The sequence below is a fragment of the Mirounga angustirostris genome, unplaced genomic scaffold (genome assembly GCF_029215605.1).
Source record: "Mirounga angustirostris isolate CCGP_5_RB_7025 unplaced genomic scaffold, mMirAng1.0.hap1 SCAF_10, whole genome shotgun sequence".
Taxonomy (NCBI): domain Eukaryota; kingdom Metazoa; phylum Chordata; class Mammalia; order Carnivora; family Phocidae; genus Mirounga; species Mirounga angustirostris.
The window spans coordinates 14,951,354-14,972,236 of record NW_026991718.1 but is presented as its reverse complement, the minus strand read 5'-3'; the positions used below and the strand labels follow the sequence as shown (position 1 = coordinate 14,972,236).

Sequence of the window (20,883 nt, the reverse complement as noted above, 5' to 3'; positions counted from 1 at the left end):
GCGGGAGCATGCATTAAATCTAGGCAGTGGGCATGCAGGTTGCTGTTATATTATTTTCAACACCTTTGCACGTGTTTAAGATAACTAATAATTTTAAAATTAATAATAAAAACAAAATAAGAAAAGAGCAGATTGGAAAGCAGTTCAATTACTATTGCCAAATAGAAATAGTTTTATGACCCAGAATATAAAGGAAATCTGATCTTTTATTTCAGTAGAAGAAATTTAGGCCAGAGATAAAGAACTTACGGCTCAAGAAAGCTATTGAGACACAGACACTGGCTACCGTCCAGTGTCGTGTACACTTTAGAAGAACTTGAACGAGAGACTGCATTTCCATCTGTCTGGGCTGGTGTAGGCTAAAGCTTCTTATTTTGAGATTCTTCCGATCAAAACTGAGGAGCTCCCTTGGAGTGAATGATGTAAGCAGGTTGGGCATTTCCCAGGAGTCGGAACTGGGGCTGGTACACAAATGTCACCATGACACTCATCACCCGTGGGATCCTGAGCTGCAGGTCTGACGTGTCCATGGTGCTGCCCCTCACTTTACAGGTGAGGAGCCAGGGAGCGCTGTATGTATGGTGGTGGTCCCCGGTCCTGCCTTCAGGCCAGATCTATTGTTAGCCATGCTCTCTTGCATCTGAAAAATCCTGGCTTCGTGGGTTTTTTTTTTTTTCACTTTTTCTCCTTCCATTGGGAATGAAGGTGGTATATGGACAGGCGATTCTTAGGCTCAGAGGAAAACATTCCCACAGAATCTGCGGATTCATTCATGACAAAGCCCGTTGCCCTCTTTGCCCTAGGCAAGTCCTTGGAATGGAAACTTGGAGGAAAACTTCCTAGCAGTTCCTTTGCAAAAAGCCAGGTTTATTGATTGAGAGTGACAAGTTATTTTCCTCTTTGAAATTTGTAAATATAAAAATACTGCCTTGACAGATAGGGTGTGTGAAGCCCAGAAGTTACTCATTTTACCAACTGAGTAGCTAATTCCAGGGTTAGAAGCGTGGAGATGAGTGTCAGCAAATCAAAACAAGCTCCAGGTCTACCATTCCCGAATTGCCTTTTAAATTCACCATAGGTTGAGTTTGAAGAAATCAGTGTATGAAAATATGGTGACAGGACAGAGGTGATAAACCTAAAACATGAAACTAAGGAGTGATGGATCCTGCACATCAAGCTGGGCTTTGTTCTGTATGTATCCTCTCCAGAGTCACCGGGAATGACTCCCTACCTGAAAGGTGACCTACAAGTCTAGGCGTAGGTCCTGGGCATGTTTCTCATGTGCCAAGGAATGAAAAATTCTTACAGCATTTTAACAGGCGCCTGAAGTCAGAGAGATCTTGGGTAGCTTTGCCAGTAGCTAGCTGTAAGACTTAAGGCAGCTAATTGACATTTTAAAGCCCTGGTTTCATCGTCTGAAAATGGGGATGAGCAATAGTAGCTTCTTTACACAGTAGTTCAGAGCATTACATGAGACCATGTAAATAAAGCCTAGCTCATAACGTGCCTCTAGCTCATACCGAGTACTCGGAACTGGTGGTGGTCATTATTACGATGAACTTCTTGGCACATTTGGCATGTTTGCTGCAAACACCTACATCCTTTAATAGCTTGATTGCCCTGAACAGAAAACCCTTACGGCTCCTGCTGCAGACATTCCCGGACTATCTTCTTTCCCCAGATGCATCTCTGTCATGTCCATCTTTGCTAGTATTTTCGAGTCTGCTCTGAAGGCTTCCTACCTATGGCAGGACAGTGCTGGGAACTGACTTGACTATCCACCCTCACTCCGTTCATGTCCTGAAGCTCTAACCTCCCATGTGATGGTATTGGGAGGTGGGACCTTTGGGAAGCAATTAGGGTTAGATGAGGTCACGAGTGGGGGTCTCTCACGATAGGATTCGTACCCTTAGGAGAAGAGATACCAGGGCACGTGCTTGCTCTCTTTCTTCCTGTCATGGGAGGCAGCAGTCTGCAAGCCGGGAGGAGAGCCCTCCCCAGAAAGCATATCAGCTGGCACCTTGACCTTAGACTTCCCAGGCTCCAAGACTGTGAGAAGTCGATTGCTGCTTTTTAGGTCACCCCGCCTATGGTATTTGGTTATGGCAGCCCCGGCTGCCTCACATAGATGGCAAGTGTTCTGTGATTAGTGCCTGAGAACTAAAACCTACTCTATGTTCCTCTTGAAGTTTCAAGCGCTCACTGTGAGTCAGAGGGGCTCAACTTTGCCTAATGTGGCATTTCTAAAACTAAGCGAACAACCAGGGGAATCCTTTTGGCCTAATTGCTGTTACTATTCCCTACGCCCTGAGTTCTTGATGCCCTAGCCCTTCAGCTCTGCTGTCTGTCTGTGTGTCTGTCTGCTGGGGTCATCTGAAGCCTAGTGATGGGGCTGCTGCCTTCTGGGAAGCCCCCTGCCCCACTGGCGCCGTGTTGGGCTGGTGCTCAGGCACTCCAAGAGCCTTCTTGTGCTCCTTTGTTCCGCAAACTAGCAGAATACAGCAGGCCGTGCTCCCCAGATGTTGGCTAATCCCCTCTGAGTGTGCCGATGCATGTGAAGTATGCTGGTGTCCCTCTGGCCGCTCAAGGAGACCATATGTCTGTGGTGCACGCGCAGCATCGAGCAGGACCAAGGGCTGCTTCTAGGGTTGGGCTCACACACTGTGGCCCACTGCGTCCCGTGCCCCGAGCAGCTAATGTCCCCGTATGCATCCCCTGTCGAAGGAGACCCGGCTTGATACACGTGACACACCTGGGCAACTGCCGTCCCTGCTTCTATCTCTTCCGGGTGGGTTTTCTTCCCTGTCAGATCATATTTATGCTACACTGAGAACTACCTGGGTGTGTGCATCTCAAACTAATTTGCATACACCTCCTTTGGAGGATCGTGCAGATTCGGATTCAGAAAGTCTGGGGTGATGCTTGAAATCTGTGTTTCTAATATGTGTCCAGGAGATGCTGATGCTGCTAGTCAGTCTAGTCTGAGGGCCACAACATGACTGCTCCTTCAGGCTGTGGAAAATGTTCTAGGTACTCTCCTCTGCCTTGTTATTACATTGTTTACCCTCTCTCACCTTCTATTGAAATCATGTGGATGCCCATCCCCACCCCAAGGTGACTGAACTCCTTGAGAAAATTATATCGTCTGTATCTTCACATCCCCAACAGCTCTTGACCCTGGAATGGACAGCATGTTTGTTGAAGAGATGACTGGCTATCTGAGGTACTTAAGAATTGTTTGTGGAGGATAATAGGTTCTGTGATTCTTATGTTTGTAGTGGCTCCTCGTTGCTCATGTCAGTGGTTCTTAACCTTCTTTGGGGGGTGGTCAAGGACTCTGCTACTGAGAACGTGTTGGAATTTATGCTGCCTTTTCCCAGACGGGTGCACATTTGTGTGCATTTTGCACATATTTTCTAGAGTTTCATGGGGAACCCTAAAGCCAGATCCCATAGACGCCAGTTAATAATCTCTAGCTAATAGGGTTAAAAATACACCCTGCAGCCTGGCATCAAGGCTCTTTCGGATGTGGGCAATATGTGTTCTCCCATGATGTCCTAGTTGAGGCTCCTTCGGTAGCTAGTGGCAGAAATCCATTTGAGTCAGTATAAAAACAAAGTTATTTTTGTTTTTATGTGTAAGATTATTGCGGGGAGTTCACAGAATTGATGGAAGAACTGGAAAGGGATAAGAATCCAGATGTAGCTCCAAACACCTTGGTGTTCTAGAACCAGGGGCACGAGTGATAGAAGTGTCATTTTATCTCCTTATTTATTTATATTACCAGGACGTGGCTGAGAGCAGCTTCAAGTTCATGTTTCACAGGCCTGTGAGCAGAGAAAAGGGCTCTTTTCTCCAAGTTTTAATAATAGCAAAAATAAAAAGTCCCAGGGAAAGGCTCTAATTGGCTTGCCTTGGCTTCATGCCCAACTGTGGACCAATTCCCGTGGCCAAGAAGGATGTTTGGGTCACATGCCCACGCTCACAATCACTGTGCCCAGGGAGGGGGAGAAGGCAAGAAAGAGGAAGGGAGCACTCATTTACATTACGTGGGTGGAGGGGTAGGACGTTTCCAAGACGGGGCAGCACGGTGGGATTGCTGGGGAATTGGCAGCTTGGATTCCTGTTTTCTATCATTTTTTTATTTTTCTGAAATTCATTGTTCTAGCTGTGTTGTTCCTTGTCCTTCCCAGGTACTATTTATTGCCACCTCTGCTTCTCCCGGGTCTCCCTCCCCACCCCACTTGTCCTAGCCTCTTAGTTGGCTAGGGTTGCCATAACGAAGGACCACAAACTGGTGGCCCAGAACAAGAGAAACTTATTCTCTCACAGCTCTGGAGGCCAGCAGCCTGACATCAGGTTGTCAGCATGGTTGAGTCCTCTGAGGGCTCTGAGGGAGAAAATGTTCTGTGTGGCTTGTCTTGTGAGCTTCTGGTGAAGGCATCTCTCTATGTCTCTTTCCTCTTCTTATAAGGACATCAGTCATATCAGATTCAGAGCTCACTCTACTTTAGCATGACCCCATCTTCACAAGTGACATCTGCAACCATCCTATTCCCAAATAAGATCACATTCTGGTCGTATTACTGGGAGTTAGAACTTTAAACATAGCTTTCGTTGGATGCAATTCAACCCACAATAGCCTCTCAGCCCAGCTTAATGCCGGTTTCTCCAGGAGGACTTGGGTGACCATCTTGACTCAGATGTTTTCCTCTGAGCCCCCGCTGTCCTCTCTGTATGGCTGCACTATACCGTGGAGACCAGCTTTCCATGGATATCTTTCCTTGTCATGAGACTGGCAGCTCCTTGAGGGCAAGGATCCAGGTCTTTTTAATATTCGCTGAGGTACCTAGAACGGCATGTGGCAGTTAATTTTATGTGTCGACTTGACTCAGTCACGAAGTGCCCAGATATTTGATTAAACATTATTCTGAGTGAGCCCGTGAGGATGTTTTTAGATGAGATTAACATTTGAATTTGTAGACTGAGTAAAGCAGATTGTCCTCTCGAATGTGGGATGGCTTTATCCAGTCCCTCGGAGGCCTGAAAGGAACAGAAGACCGAGAAGAGAGAATTGGCTCTCTCTGCCTGTCTTCAAGCTCAGACATAGCCTTCTTCTGCCTTTGGACTTGGACTCAGACTGGAACTTTTAATGCTAGCAGCTCTCCTGGGTCTCCAGCCTGCTGACTGCAGATCTTGGGGCGCCTCTGTCTCTATAATCATGTGACCCAATTCCTGAGAATAAATCTCTCTCTATAGATGTATATATGTTTATATATATAAGCATCCTGTTGGCTCTGCTTCTCTGAAGAAGCTAGACTAGGGCTAACACACAGTGCCTCCCACAATGTGAGTGCCCAGTAAATGGCAGGGAATGAATGATGGGGTGATAGAAGGGTAATTAGAGTGTTGGGATAACCTCCCAAACTCTCCTCACCCAGCTGGGGGGATGCCTTAGAGACTCTGGGGAAAAGTGACACTATCCTCACTTGGTTGTTCTTAGCCTCAGCTGTACGTGGAGGAGCACCTTTAAGAGCTCTACAAATCTCTGGACCTCAGACCAATCAGCATCTGTGGGAAGGGGACCCAGGCACCAGCTGGGCTCTTGTCAAGCTCTGCCGTGAGTTTGCCACACCCTCGAGGTTACAAAGCCCTGCTGGGGCAGCTTGAGAGCTCCAGGCTGGTACTGTGTGCTTTTCCCAAATGAGTCTCACCTTTGAACTTCTCTTGGGGCCAGGAAAGCATTATGATGGCACAAACTTTGGAGACCAGTGTAAATTGGATCCTGATTGACCAGGCCAGGGTACCTCCTAGGACTCAGAAAACCCAGTGTATGAAACTTGCTCTGAGTTAATGTCCTGTCTGCATTCAAGCTCAGATTCTTGGAGAAGGGCCTCCAAGAAGGAGCATTTTCATGCAAAGTGTGATCAGGCTCTGTGTCAGCTGTCAGCACCAGGAAAGGAAAAGGACCAGGGGTGCTCTGTGGGTAGTTGGTGACAATGGGATGTCACCAAGAGTTACTACTAGGGAAAGAAAAGCGTCAGCACTGACAATGCCTTGGTGGGGTGCAGGAGGAACCCAGAGCCCCCCGGGGTGCTTTGGAAAGCCACATTTCAGGCCTGTGTGTGGGAATGGCTGGCTGGGCCTGCTGACGCTGGGCTTGCAGCAGGAGATCAAAGCCTCTGGGCGCCTTGGCTGGGGTGGTAGCTGGCCACTGTGTTCTGGCCTCCTGGCCGCTCCATAAACCATCTCTGACAGGGTGGCATCTCCAGCAGGCCGGCGATGCAGAAGGGACCACGTGCAGCCATATTTCAGCCCGGACACCAGGACTTGAATGTGAGCATGTGCGTGTCTGGGCCTGAAGTTTCCCTGAAGCTGATTTGTGACTGTCTGAATTTACAGCCTTGGAGGACACCCGATCAACCAACTAGACCCATATGTGTTCAGTCCCCAAGCCTGCATCTCGGGGAGCACAAGGGGGCGGGTGGAAGGGCGGAGGGGGAGAGATTTTATTATGTTCCCTGCAATAGGTGGTGATATAGGTCCTGTCAAATGACGGGTTTTAAAGAGGCATTTTTAGGACATCTCATCGTGCTCTTGTCTCTCACCCAAGGTTGTCTGCAGAGCCTGGAGCCGAAGGGCCTTGTAGAAATTATTCAAAGGCACAAACATTCCACAGGAATTGGATAGGAGACTGATACCCCAGAGTCCCCTCTTTGGCCTAGCAGCCCCAAGAACACTTAGCTTCATGACAGCAACTCTGCTTTAAAGGGAGCAGGACTCAGTTTCCCTTGCGATTGGGGAGCGGGCTATCTCTGCTTCTGGACAAGCCTTGGCGCACCCTACAGAAGGCCACAGGGCCTGTGATTTGTGCACAGGTGGGGGCAGGGGCAGTGTCCTATCTCTGTCTGAAGGCCGGGAGATGACCTCCACCGAGCCCTTCCAGCTCTGAGATCCAGGAATCAGTCAGTCAACAAGCATTCCTGGGGCTCTGTGTTTGGCCTAATTCTAGAAGGTTATGAATTACCGTTCTTTTTCCCAACAAAGACAGAGTCTAAAATGTTTTCCCTCAGGGACAGGTGACATGGACTTGTTCAGACAAAGGCAGGGCCTGACATCAGCTCCTTTCCTGAGAGAAGAATTGCAGCATCTCAGAGCAGAGCGCATGAGGGCACAGCAGGGAACAAAAGGAGAAATGGGCAGAAAAGGGCCCTATCAGTGGATCACAGGTGCCAAGCTTGCTTTCTCGTCTCCTATCCCAGAAACAGAAGGCACAGATGGTCCTGGGCATCTCGTGTTCTTCCTTGATCACCCCTTGTTCAGGAGGCATGTGTACAGGGAATGTGGCCTCCCCGGCCGTGAAGGCAGGTGTGTGTGTGTGTGTATGTGTGTGTGTGTGTACCTGCACACGCACCCCAAGCATAGAGACTCACTGGTAGCTAGGTGACACAAAGGAAGAGGCATGATGAGGTAAGAAAGGGTGCCTCAATTGGAGAAAGAGGACGGGTAGGGACTGAATGTTTGTGGCCCACCCTCCAAATTCTTACGTTGAAACCCTTCTCCCCCAGTGTGATGGATTAGGACCCGGGGCCCTTGGGGAGTAATTAGGATTTGATGAGGTCATGAAGGTGGAGACCCCCATGCATGGGATTAGTGCCCTCACTGAGTCACAAGAGGGCTTGCCCCTCCCTGCTCACTGCCATGTGAAGATTTGAGAAAGCGGCCCTCTGTATCGTGGAAGAGACTCGATACGCCACCCAGTTTATGATACTTTGTGGTAACAGCCAGAACGGACTAAGACAAGGGCTACGATTTAAGCAACAGCTCCGCAGTGTCCTAGCAGTGTGGCTTTGGGTGAGTCACTTACCCTCTCTGAGTATAAATTCATTCCGCTGGAAAAATGCATAATAACGCCTGCTCTGCTTCCCTCCTTCGCCTGGTTGTTAGGAGAACTAAAGGATAGGATAGATATGGAACTGTTCCATAGTATCCCGGTTTTCTGAAACATTCAGAGAAAACAATCTCTGTGTTTGTTTTTGAAACAAAACACTGCCACGGGACTGCCTTTTCTTTTTTCTTGCGAAGGCTGAGAATGTTTCTCTACACATGGTTCCAAATACTGTCAGCCTTCCATTTTAGTTTTGAATTTCTACCTGCCCTAAAGTTGCTCAACAATGAAACCTGGTTCCTCTTTGTGTGGATTCCTTTGTGTGGTTTCTTCTCTGCCCACCCTGCTATTTGGTGACCCGGGAAAATGAGCCAGGAGGGGGAGAGCAAGGGGCTCATCCAGAAATGCTCATGTTGGGGAAAGAGCCTGACTCCTGGATAAATGAAGTGTGGATTGCTGGCAGATTTCTTAGGATAATATCTGTGGCAGGAAAAATCATGTTCAGTTAAAAAATTGGCAGCAATTCTCTCAGGGAGAGAATAATCTTTTGTTTAGCAAAATACCTTGATGACTTTTTTGAGTACAAAAGGTGAGCTCGCCCTAGGACATGGCTTAGATGCCTCAGCCTGGAGGTGGTTTTCAACCCTGCTTGTACATTAGGAGCTTTGGAAAAGTTTGTGTGCATGTCCCCAACTCCAGAGCCTCTGATCTAATTGGCCTGGGGTAGGATCTGGGCATCACTATTTTTAAACCCCCCTCCCCCCTAGAGAGTCTAATGTGTAGCCTGGGTTGATTTCCCTGCACCAGACCCAGACTAGAGGGGCTGGGAGAAGAGTGACAGAACTGGGGGGCTGGTAGCTTGGTGGGAGATGAGAGAGGGAAAGAGAAGTCACTTTGGGTGGGGGTAGGCTGGGCTCTCTGTGTAGAGATGACCAGGGAGGTGTTTCCAGTGCCCAGAGGAGCCAGGGACAGTTAACAAAGGAATCCCTGGCATTTAATTTTTAGGTCACTTGCTTCCCTGTGTGTAGTACATACAACACTACCCTAACAACACTACCCTATATCTTCAAGTCCTCAGTGAAAGTCTCTACCTGCCCAGTCTAGTGGCCGTAGTACTGTGGGGGAAATGCCAGAACTTGGGCTGGCCCCAGGGATGAACCAAAAAAAAAAAGAAGAAGTCCAACACCTGCAGGAGATAAAAATTGGAGAAGGGATTGGAAATCCAGCAAGAGTAGGAAATTGGAGCCAGGAGGGAACGAGGACAAAATAGCCCCCCTACGAATCCTCTGGGATATTGGGAAGGATGCTTGGTTTCCTACCGTTTGTGGGCTAGGGATTCAAGGCAATTTTATTGAAATCTCAGTGGATAGTGCCTCAGCTGCTGGAGGACATGAAGACTTTACAAACAGCTGACACTCGAGCCAAAGAATAATAAATAATTTACCACCTTCCATTCTTTCCACCGCACACACTCCATGTGTGGAATATCTTACAGTGATCACAGTTCATTCACATTCATCTCTCTTTGAGCTTTCCAACAGGCCTGAGAGATGGGGAAGGAAGGAATTTGTCACATGCGATCGTGAGAAAAGGGGGTTCTCAAAAAAAAAGAAAAGGGGGTTCTCAGCGGCCATAGCTTGCATCCAGCAAGTTCCGGGAGTGGTGGAGCTTGAAGCATCACGGGCTCTGAAGCATCACTCCTGGTTCTGACATGGTGCTCAGCCCACCATTTCTGCCTGAGTTTGGGTCTCCAGCAGCTTTGGCCCTGCAGGAAGAACCTTCTTGTGCCTTCACACTCTTTTGTTTTTAGACATGAGCTCTAGACCTAACATTTGCTTTAATCTCTTCTCTCTCTGCCATCTTTTCTCCCCTCTTTCTTTCTCTCTCCCCTTTCCCCATCTCCTCATCTCCATCCACCCACCGTTTCTTTGGCATTACATGTCCGTGCTCTCAGCCGGGAGACTTCCCCTAGATAACTGTGGTCATACACGGATTCTACCTAAGAGTGTTTTCGAGCCCTTTCTTGTTCTTTGGCCTTCTGTGTTTCTTTATCTGATTCCAGGATGAGTCAAATGTCCTTACCAGCGCGGATTGCAGAATCCCTGGGTCTCTAACCAGGAAATGGTAGAACTGGGAGGGACTTCCTGGCTTTGCTCACGGACCCCCACAAGTTGTTGATGTAACACTCATTCTCAGCAGCTAGAGAGGACTAAACATATTAACTGGCTTTAACTGACCTTTGCTCTAGATTTAGAAGAGAGGAATGGTGACCCGTTTCTCCCACGTGGAAGCAAACAGCGGAGTGTATTTTATGCCCAGGTGTTTGCCATATAGCTTGATACAAAACCATGTCCTGGAAAACTATAAGCCAATCTAATTTATAGAAATAAACTGAGTGAGAATCATTATTTTTTATTGGTACCACTTAATGTGAAGAAAATGCACATTTTCCAAAAATATGGAAAAAACGTTCCATTTGCCTTATTGGGTCCAAATGTTAGGTTTAAATTATTTTACTATGCAAACTTTCTTTCATATCTTGGCAGTAGTGATTTCCATTTTTATTCCTTTGGTATCCATAATCTTATGAGAATCAAAAACATATGCTTTGAGATCACTGGACAGCTCCTTCTCCCACATTTTAAAAATGCACAAGGAAGGTTATTGCTCTGGTAGCAAAAATAACAGGAACACTATAGGAGAAAATTATGAGGACATCGAGGCTGAATGGGAAAGAGGTTCAAAAGGTGCATTCTGGTTTTCATGCTTTTGATTTGCAAGTCATTAAGCTGGAAGAGCCCCTGCCTCCTGCTGACTGCCACTAGGAATGTGATTTTTTCTCCTCTAATAGAGGGTTGCTTATTCAATGCTCCAGGTTTGCAATATTGGAGGAGAAGAGGGGATCTGGCTTTTCTAGTGCTTCTTGAGATGGGGGTGCCTGTTGCCCCCTGGGGAGTCGGCTGAGAGTGGCTGGACTTCTCGCCTCCCTTTGTCTGCAGGAGGAGGGTGCGTTTGGCAGGGAGGCAGATGCATCCTACAAGTTTCAGTCTCAGGAATTTCAGGTTGACAGAGAGAAGTCAGTGAAGAGGTGAGTGCTTTGTGTTCACTCCTGAAAAAAAAATTACTAGAAAAAAAATGGAGGAGAGTCAGATATTGAAATGTGATGAAAGGCTCTTTTGCAGCCTGTGCCGAGAGCGATGGGCATCTCCCAGGACCACTGGCACAGACGCTTCAAGACTGGGGGCAAGAGAAATCCTTACCATAAGAAGCAGAAGTATGGGCTGGGACGCCTCGCTGCCAACACTAAGCTTGGCATACACACAGTCCACGTTCGGGGAGGCAATAAGAAGTACCATACCTCGAGGCTGGACGTGGGGAACTTCTCCTGGGATTCCAAGTGTTACACGCACAAAACAAGGATGGTTGACGTTGTCTACAGTGCACCCAACAACGAACGGGTCTGCCCCAAGACCCTGGTGAAGAACTGGGTCACGCTCATTGAGAGCCCACCGTACCCACAGCGTACGAGCCCCGCTGCGCACTGCCCCTACGCCACAAGAAGGGGGCCAGGCTGCCTCCCGAGGAGGAAGAGATTTTAAACACAAAATGATCAAAGCAAACTCAGAAGAAATATGATGAAAGGAAGAAAGAATGCCAAAATCAGCAGTCTTCTGGAGGCGCAGTTCCAGCACGGCAAGCTTCTGGCGTGCCTGGCTTCAGGACCAGGCCAGTGTGGCTGAGCAGATGGCTATGTGCTAGAGGGCAAGGAGCTAGAGTTCCATCTGAGGCAAATCAAAGTCCAGAAAGGCAAATAAATCTTCCTCTCTTCTATCTTTGGTCATGTAAAAAAGGCGTTTATTGTTAAAAAAAAAATGTGATGAAAGGAAGGTGGGAAGGGTGTCAAAGGAGAATGGGAAGAACAGATGAAAGGCTCAGCATCCTTCAGGAGTAAGAGGTCAGGAGCCTCAGTGGCTTGCCCCATGAACCGGGTCATAGTCCAGACCTGGCATTGGCACGGTACAGAATGCCCACTGGCTGCTCAGTCAGCCAAGACTCATGTTTCCAGAAATACACCATGTCATTCTCTGACTCCTCCTCTGTGTTTGCCGTATTTGTCCTCACTGGGACTTCGGCCTTACTCACTGCACACAGCTGTATACTCCAGGTTTCCTCTGTCCATGAATCCACAATTAGTGAACAAATGTTTTAATCCACAGGTCATTCTTATATTTCTCTAACACTTGCTATTTTTTTTATCCTCAGTGACAATGTTACATTGGAATGTTCTCCCCTGGTCCATTCAAAAAACTCACTCTTTCAAAATTGACACAAGCATCTTATTCTCTATGAAACTCTACCTGATCTCCCAAAGCCAATCTATTTTGTTGCTCTTTTGAGGCCCCCTGTCCCGGGGTGGGGGAACACAATAATTATTGCCCTCATTCTTCTGTATCACGCTTTTCTTTCTACAGGTCTGGGAACTCTTCTACACATAAACTCCTTAAGGGCAGGAACTGCCTTAATTACCCTGACTTTCTACACATTTCAGTTCCTAGCAAAGAATAGGTACTTAGCAAATGTTTTTGAGTGGATGACTGGATGAATGGCATTCATTCATCTAAGCCCTGATTGGTTGCAAGGATGAGTAAAAAACGTACTTCATTCACAAATAGGCAAATGTAATTACAGTGGAAGTACTATAAATTTTTTTCATATTATACTATTAATTAGTTTTTGCATTCTAAGAGTGACAGGGAGCACTTACAACTGTATGGTTAACAACCAAGTGGAATAAGTCAGACCCTCTTGTATGAGAACTCCCTGACCCACATTCCACACTTACCTTGATTTTCTGACATTGGCCATGGGTGTTAATCAGGTAGTTGAATGATCGTTGCATGACCATCAGCTCATTTATCTCTGGAAATTGATACTGACTCTGCCGAACAAGACTTTAAAAATGCTGAGGGAAGGCACCCTCAGCACTGGGGTACAGTGTCTCATTTGTTTGGGTGAGGAAGGCTTTCAATGACCATGATTCAGAAAGCAGGCTTGTGGCCATCTCTGCAGACCAGAGGGATGTAAGGGTCCCACCAGGAACGCATTTCACTGCATCAGGACCTCAATCTCTGAGGAGACTCCCATTGCAGCTCTCAATAGCCAGTCTCCAGAGGCAAGTCAGATTTCCACTCATTCATGGGCAGCTTCTTCTCCAGGGCCAAGTCCTGCTCAGAACTCTCTTCATGAGGCTTAAAGGTAAAGCGGGCTTGTGCTCAGTAGACATGAGTGGAACATGTTAGTAATCAGTCAGACTGGAAGATGGGTAAGTGCAGGGAGCTGGAAGCCAAGGGCCCCTGGCCCCACCCACTTCCCCATCACTAGCCCACCCACTTCCCCGTCACTAACTAGCCCCACCCACTTCCTCATTATTAGCCTCAGGCAAGTTACTTAACTTCTCTGAGCCTCACCCTTCTTTTTTGCAACATGGGAGTCAAAATAGCATTTCTGCTCATCTTCCAGAATTGTTATGGGGATTAAATGAAACAAAGACTGTATACTTAACTAAAATACCAGTCTGTTTTGCTTCTTGTTGTATCCCTAGGGCCTCGCTGAGAGCCTGGGACATAGAAGGAGCTCAGATCCTTGGAGACGTTGATGGTCCTTTGAGGGACAGAAGAGCATCATAGTGGCTCTTCCTCTTCCCCTAAGTGGCCTGAGGTGACCTCTGAAAATGGCTCGCTATTCGCTTGACCCAGAAAACCCTACGAAATCATGTAAATCAAGAGGTTCAAATCTTTGTGTTCACTTTAAGAACACATGTGAAACTGCAGGCCATCAAGGGTATGCATATCCGAAAAGCCACCAAGTATCTGAAAGACGTCACTTTACAGAAGCAGTGTGTGCCATTCTGTCGATACAATGGTGGAGTTGGTAGGTGTGCCCAGGCCAAACAGTGGGACTGGACACAGGGTCGGTGGCCCAAGAAGAGTGCTGAATTTTTACTGCACATGCTTAAAAATGCAGAGAGTAATGCTGAACTTAAGGGTTTAGATGTTGATTCTCTGGTCATTGAGCACATCCAGGTGAACAAAGCCCCTAGGATGCGGCGTAGAATGTACAGGGCTCATGCTTGGATTTACCCATACATGAGCTCTCCCTGCCACATTGAGATGATCCTTACTGAAAAAGAGCAGATTGTTCCTAAACCAGAAGAGGAGGTTGCACAGAAGAAAAAGATATCCCAGAAGAAACGGAAGAAACAAAAACTTATGGCCCAGGAGTAAATTCTGCAGAATAAATGCAAATAAAAATAAAAAGAGAGAGAGCATCATAGTGTGTATGAATCTCACTGGTCTAGTTCAAATCCTAGCTCCACCTCTTTTGAGATATGTAGACCTTGAGTGAGTCACTTAAATTGTCTGTCACCGAGTCTCCCCTAATATGAACATCTTATAGAACCATGGGACATTTGTCAAAACTAAGAAATTAACATTATACATCATGTTGACTAAACTGCAGGCTTGTTTTGTGTGTCACCAGTTTTTCCACTAATCTCCTTTTCCTGGGTCCTGTGTCTTTAGTCTCATCCCATCTGGGGCAGTTTCTCAGTCTTCCTTTGTTTTCTATGACCTTGAGGGTTTTGAGGAGTACTGGTTAAGCACTTTGTAGGCTGTTCCTCACCTTAGGTTAGCCTGCTGTTTTCCCCACGATTAGATTGGGACTATGGGTTTTGGGAGAAACACCATAGCAGTGAGGTTCGGAGCCTACACTTTGATGAGAAATCTCTGTCTTTGCTGTCTTTTGCGTCTCCTTAATTTCTTTTCCTCTCTTTTGTAATTATCACCCTTCCCCCACTTCCCAAAATGGACTTGCAATCTGAGGAAACCAAAGGGTAAGAACCAAGTTGGGCTTTGAAGGGAAATTAGAATTTGGAGGTGATCAGGCATTTTGCTTGCCTGAGTCTCCATCATACTCGACAGGCCTCAGCCCACCACGAGGATATACCCTCCCTTACTCCAACCCACTCCTCCAGTTTGTGGGAACTGGGGAGAGGTTTTGTGTTGACAAATGGCATACATTGAGTTTTATCTTCATTTGAAGTGCAGGTGCTACCATTTCAGTGATTCCCTGCGGGTCTCCTGCTCCTGCTTCTCAGAACGCCCATGCCTGCCCCAGTGCACACTCCGATTGTGCCCTCTATAACCCAGATCTCGTGCCGCCTTGCCTCTCCAAAGCCAGGCTGGAGTTCAAGGTGGGAATCCAGGTAGACGTACAGACACAATGGAAGACACATGTGGTGAGGGATTCTGGAAGAAGGCTCAGCACGTGGGCTAATGGTGAGGGCTCTGGGTAGGTGCCCACACTTCATTTCTGGTCTTCAGTGTCAGAAGAATTATGCTGATGCTCAACCAACCTCAACCCCACTCTTAGGTCGCGTATCATATATCACTGCTGTCTTTACTACCCCATCAGATGCTCTAAGGTCATGAAGGAAGATAAGAGGGAGAGGACTTGACTGCCCATAAATCTTTGAAATGCAGGAACTTTCAGGTTGGGATTTCCATATTTAAAATTTATGACAATAAGAGGACTTGGTTTCTAGTCCCACATCTGCCTCTCCTGGAACCACTGCATTTACCCAAGGCTGCAGAGGGAGGGAGAGAGAATGAGGATGGAGTGTGTGTGTCCAAGTGACTGTGGACAGCAAGGTTGACAAGGGTGGTGCCCCTGCTCTACCGTAGCTGCAATCTCGCAGTGTCCCCTCCCAGCACGCACCTCCCCCCTCCAATTGCCCCTGCTGGAGCCCACATTTCCCAAGCCAAGTTTGTGGAAACCCCAGCTTGGTTTCAGCCAGTGGCCCCTCTCTTCCTAGGCTTCACACCTGAATCCATGATCCAGGCCTGAGCATCAGTATATGAGACAGACACCAACTAAGTCCTCCATTCTCAGACCCTCCTCCCAAGAGCAGGTCCCTTGTGCAAGCAGCAAGAGAAAAAAGGGAAGGGAGAAATCTGAGAGCCAAAAGTCACCCAGCCTTCAGGTAACTACCATCGCCGCAAAAGAGAAATCCTTCAGGGCTCAGGCTCTGGCAGGCTCCTGTCCCCTCCATCCCAGCTCTAGACTTCTCTGACCTGCTCTCCCACACCAGGCAATGCTGTCGAGCTGGGAAGGAGAATCCTTTGAAATAGATGATCCCCAAATGCACTGCATGAGAATTGATAAATAATTCAACTTTAATACGAAATGCTTTTTTTTTTTAATACAAAATGCTCTTTGAGGAAGACAGTATTCTTGAAATAATTGAGGCCTAGTGCTCAAAACTCTAAATAGAAATACTTCAGCTAATGGTTATTAATCTTCTGAAATCACATTTCTTCATTTTGAAGATAGTTGAAAGATGGGGAGGGGGGAAGACCCACAAACAGAGTTGGCAAATTTCAAAGTGAATATTTAATTTTCGCAGGATTTAGGCCAAAGCACTGTGCAATTTGTAGGCTTGTGAAGGTTAAAATTCGTCAGACCACATATTTTCTTGAGTTGCAAAATCATGACTGGGGCTTAACGCAGGACGTCTTCAGCAGCAAATATTTGTTGGGGGAAAAGCCTTGTTTTAAACATAAGAAAGAAAGTGAAACTGATATTCTTCATGCATTTCTTTGAGCTGTAGCCTGGTCTGGCATTCATTTAAACCAAATATTCCTGCTGCTTTGCCTCTGCTGTGGCAGGACAGATCAGAAAGGGCCCAAGAAGGATCCATCAACTGTGAGCATTCAGAGCTGCTTGATGTGGATTCAGGCAGAACGTACTGGAGAACATCCCCAAATTATGTGTTCTGTGTTCAAAGAAACCACAGTTTCTGTTAGCTCCCCTCCACCCCAGTTTCACCAAAGGCAGCATGCTATGATGATAGGAGAATGGGCTGCGGGGGGCGGGGGGGGATCAGTGTCTGAGGTTCAAGTCTGGGCTCCTTTGCTTGCTAATCGTGTGATCCTGGGTAAGTTTCTTGCTTTCCAAGTCTCCGTTTCCTTGTTTGTGAAATAGGGCAAATTATTCCTACCTTTCAAAGTCATCATGAGTAGAGATGACAGTTTCCACCAGGGAAGCCCCCAGTATAGCTGCTGGAAGGTATGTAATAGGCGTCCTTTGAGTTCTGCACTGTAGAATGCTGCTTTTTCGTTGTTTATGCAGTTGGGCTATGATGAAACAGATGAATCTTCTAGAAAGCGAGCCCTTGTCCATTCCACTGGCTCAGTCCCACCAATTATGACTGAAGGGCACTGAGAAATTTTATGGACATACTGCTTTTCGTTCTGCAGCTCAGAACTCAGGGTTGCATCCTGGTCTGACTCACTGCAGGACAGACTGTGGGGAGCACAGTAGTCTGGGCCCACTCAAAAGTTTTTATCCTCATAGGTCTTTTTTCAGTGCTTTACCCTCACTTCTGAACGCCTTGTGGGATCTCTGCCTTCTATGGTTCTGAGGCTTGATGCTCCACGTGACTTGCTCTTAGGACTGGCTTCAGATACGGGACTCCATGATCCAGTTTCCACTTAATTTATTCTACCCTCTACTGACTCCAGCAACTCTCTGGCCTCACTGAGATGCCCAATCCATTGGCCCTGATATGTTCTCACTAATCCCACCTTCCTCATGGCCCCAAGCTCTGGTTTCTTGGTCAGCACCATATCCACTCCCTTGCCAAGTTCTTACCTCCCTTACCCCTTTTCCTCCATACCATGCCCTTTCAATCTAGTTAAATCTAATTATGTTTCCACTGACTCATACCTGAGGTTCTGGATGCTGCTAGCGAAAAAAAATCCCATCATAACTCTGCTGCTTGGACTCTCTTTAAATCAATGACTATAGATCTCAAATTTCCTACTTTCACTTACTTCCAGAAATCTCCAAAAGAACCTCACTTTACGCTGATGAACTTGCCTCACGTTGCTCATATATGAAGCCCAACCCTTTGCTGTGCTCTGGAGAAGCCACTGTACAGCTGGGTAAATGACATGTTGTCTTCAGGAATGGAGGGATTAAAATAGAGTCCCACTCCACATTTCAGCCCAGATTGAACTAGTTGTGGTCCTCACCCCCTTTCCAAAATTTGCCAACCAACGATCACATCATGTTGATTTTTCTCAGCAACAATGTGTGGTGACATCTGGGTCACGTTCTTCTCTTCCATCTTTGTGTGTTGCCTTCAGAACCACTGGAGATGGCTCATGGCTGCCTCCACTGATGGTGACCATTGTGAGGACACCAATGTCTAGTTCAGAGATGACCTTGCTGCAGTCTCTTAGATTCATCATCTCTGGGGGTTAGAGCACTTCTGATTCCCTACAGCAGTGGGAAAGGACCCCTCTGTATCTCTGAAATCTGGTGCTATAAGTTGTTGTCCATCCTGCCTACTTTTGGGTCCCACCTAGTTACTAAATACAGTGCCCTCCCCCTTAAAGTTCTGGGAGTTTTCATTCCTCCTTCCAGAAAAGAGCAAGCATGGGATTAATCAGTTTTTTGTACTGTTTTGTGAAAACAGAAAATCAGAGTGCATCTTGCCAGGTATAATATCCACTCGCCCCAATGATGGATGATGAAAGTCTGATGACCTGGTAAAATGTAGATTGTTTCTCTGAGTCTCATCCTTAGGAGGGTGTCATACATTAGAAGCACAGCCCCTAATACTCCCAGTGAGAGGACTGGGACTCAGTTCCTCATTTGTTCAAAGGTTGGGCTAGAGGATTTTTAAGGGTACTTCTAGTTCTGGAATTTTAATAAACATCTTGAATGATACCATGCATAACAATACTTTTAAAACTGTTTTAGGGTCCCTGAATAGAAAATCCTAAGGAAGCATGCCCTGAGGTCCCTGAATTTGAGTCTTCAATGGCCCATCAGTTTCCTGGTACAAAAGCCAACCTATTAATAATCATAACGCCTGGGGTGCCTGGGTGGCTCAGATGGTTAAGCGTCTGCCTCCGGCTCAGATCATGATCCCAGGGTCCTGGAATCGAGTGCCACGTCAGGCTCCCTGCTCAGTGGGGAGCCTGCTTCTCCCTCTCCTTCTCTCTCTCCTTCTCCCTCTGCCTCTCCCCCTGCTTGTGCTCTCTCTGTCTCTCTCTCTCTCTCTCAAATAAATAAGATCTTTAAAAAAAATAATCATAATGTCGTCCCGGTGTGTCACAGCTGGTTAAGTCACAATGGAGTCAGGAAGCAACACTTCCCACACATGTCAGTGGGGAGCAGAACTCAAGGCTAGGGTGGTAGGGGAGGGTGGTCCCTCCCTTGAATAACGATAAAAAAACAAACCTAGGTGCTGAGACTAATTTGGACATAAGTGTGTGACCTTGGGGATATCTCTCTAAGCCTTGGTTTCCTCCTTTGTAAAACAGGAATGGAAATAATTATTACTCTGGTTGTTTGGAGGATTGATTAAGTATGTGAAGTTCTTAGCATCTGAAATCACATAATATGCAATCAACAATAATACTTATTATCATAATTACTGTCGAATTTTTTTTTTTTGAAGATTTTATTTATTTATTTAACAGAGAGAGAGAGAGAGAGAGCACACAAGCAGGGAGAGTGGCGGGCAAAGGCAGAGGGAGAAGCAGACTCCCCACAGAGCAGGGGGAGCCTGATGTGGGACTCGATCCCAGGACCCCGGGATCATGACCTGAGCCGAAGGCAGTTGCTTAACCAACTAAGCCACCCAGGCGCCCGAGTATTAAGATGAGAGGAGGGTTCCTTTTTTTTTTTTTTTAAGATTTTATTTATTTATTTATTGAGAGAGAGTGAGCAAGCATGAGCAAGTGAAGGGGCAGGGGGAGAGGGAGAGAGAATCTCACGCATACTCTGTTGAGCAGAGCCTGACTTGGGGTTCCATCCCAGGACCCTGAGATCAGGACCTGAGCCAAAATCAAGAGTCAGCTCCTCAACCAACTGAGCCACCCAGGTGCCCTGAGGGGACACTTTCTTAAAGGCTGGTGATAGATTCTGGGGAGCAAGGCCTTTGCTGGTGCTCCTGATGTCCAGGTATACGGGCGGCCACTTCTGCTTGGTAGGCTCAGCTCTAGCTGTCAACCTCACATCCTCATACCCTGGACCCTCGAAACTTCTCTGCCTCAAACACAACCTTCTAGAAGACCTCATCTCCATGATTTCTGCTGTTGGGACAAAGTAAATCAGAGAGGGTGCTCCAGCTCCCTGGGAAAGGCGGGGTAGAATACACCACTGTCTTCACACCACACAGCACATGAGCTTTTCTCTTCCCCTCAAGATGACAGAAGGAGCTTTGCTCGTAGACTGAAATCTCAGGTTGGCTTGGAATGGTCCTCACTGCCTCATTCATCCCAGGTCCTGAGTCCTCACGTCTTTTGGCAGCTTGAATGGTCGAAGAGCTTCCCCAGCGTTCCAGCAAAGCATCAAACAGTCATGCTGGCTCTCACACTTTTGTATTCTTACAGAATCGTGTAAATCCGGAAGATCCTGAGCTGCTAATCCCCTTGTTGACGGCATTCTCGGTCTTTTGACTGAGAATTAGCCCAGTGAATTTGTGGAAGTCAAAAGATATTGGACATGGGGAGATTTGGGTTTAAATCCTAACTCTGCCATTCAGTCTAACCATGTGACATTGGCAGAGAGATTTATCTTCCTGAGCCTCAGGCTTTGATTAGTGAGAAGAGGCTGATAATAGCGTCTGGGTGAGTGTAGACCTCCACTTGCTGGCAGAGATGCCCCTATTATATCTTTCAGTAAACAGGAAGTTATACGATGTTCTGTAGAGTATAATCACAGTTTTGGAAAAGGAAGATATACATTCACAGAAAAAAAGGCAATATTTACCCAAATTTTTATGGGGTTACTTCTGGGTAATAAAATGGCAGGTGGTTTGTAATTATTTTCTTTGAAGATTATTGTTTTTGTAATCAGAAAATAAAATGCAAGAGCAAAATGAAAGGCATTTACTTTTTTTTAAAAAAAGATACACTTTC

At 46.8% G+C, this 20,883-nt stretch overlaps 1 protein-coding gene, 1 long non-coding RNA gene and 1 pseudogene across 2 annotated transcripts in view; all 3 read left to right on the top strand.

Moving 5' to 3' along the window:
- LOC123850850 (uncharacterized) overlaps positions 1–20,883 on the top strand; it is a 113,062-nt gene that overhangs the window by 46,115 nt on the left and 46,064 nt on the right. The window lies entirely within an intron of this gene.
- Positions 10,963–13,589, top strand: LOC123850847 (small ribosomal subunit protein eS8-like; annotated as a pseudogene).
- LOC123850848 (large ribosomal subunit protein uL22-like) lies at positions 13,606–14,226 on the top strand. Its single transcript, XM_045884142.3, has one exon. It carries the CDS (start codon positions 13,732–13,734, stop codon positions 14,170–14,172), a length of 441 nt encoding a protein of 146 aa, XP_045740098.1. The 5' UTR covers positions 13,606–13,731; the 3' UTR covers positions 14,173–14,226.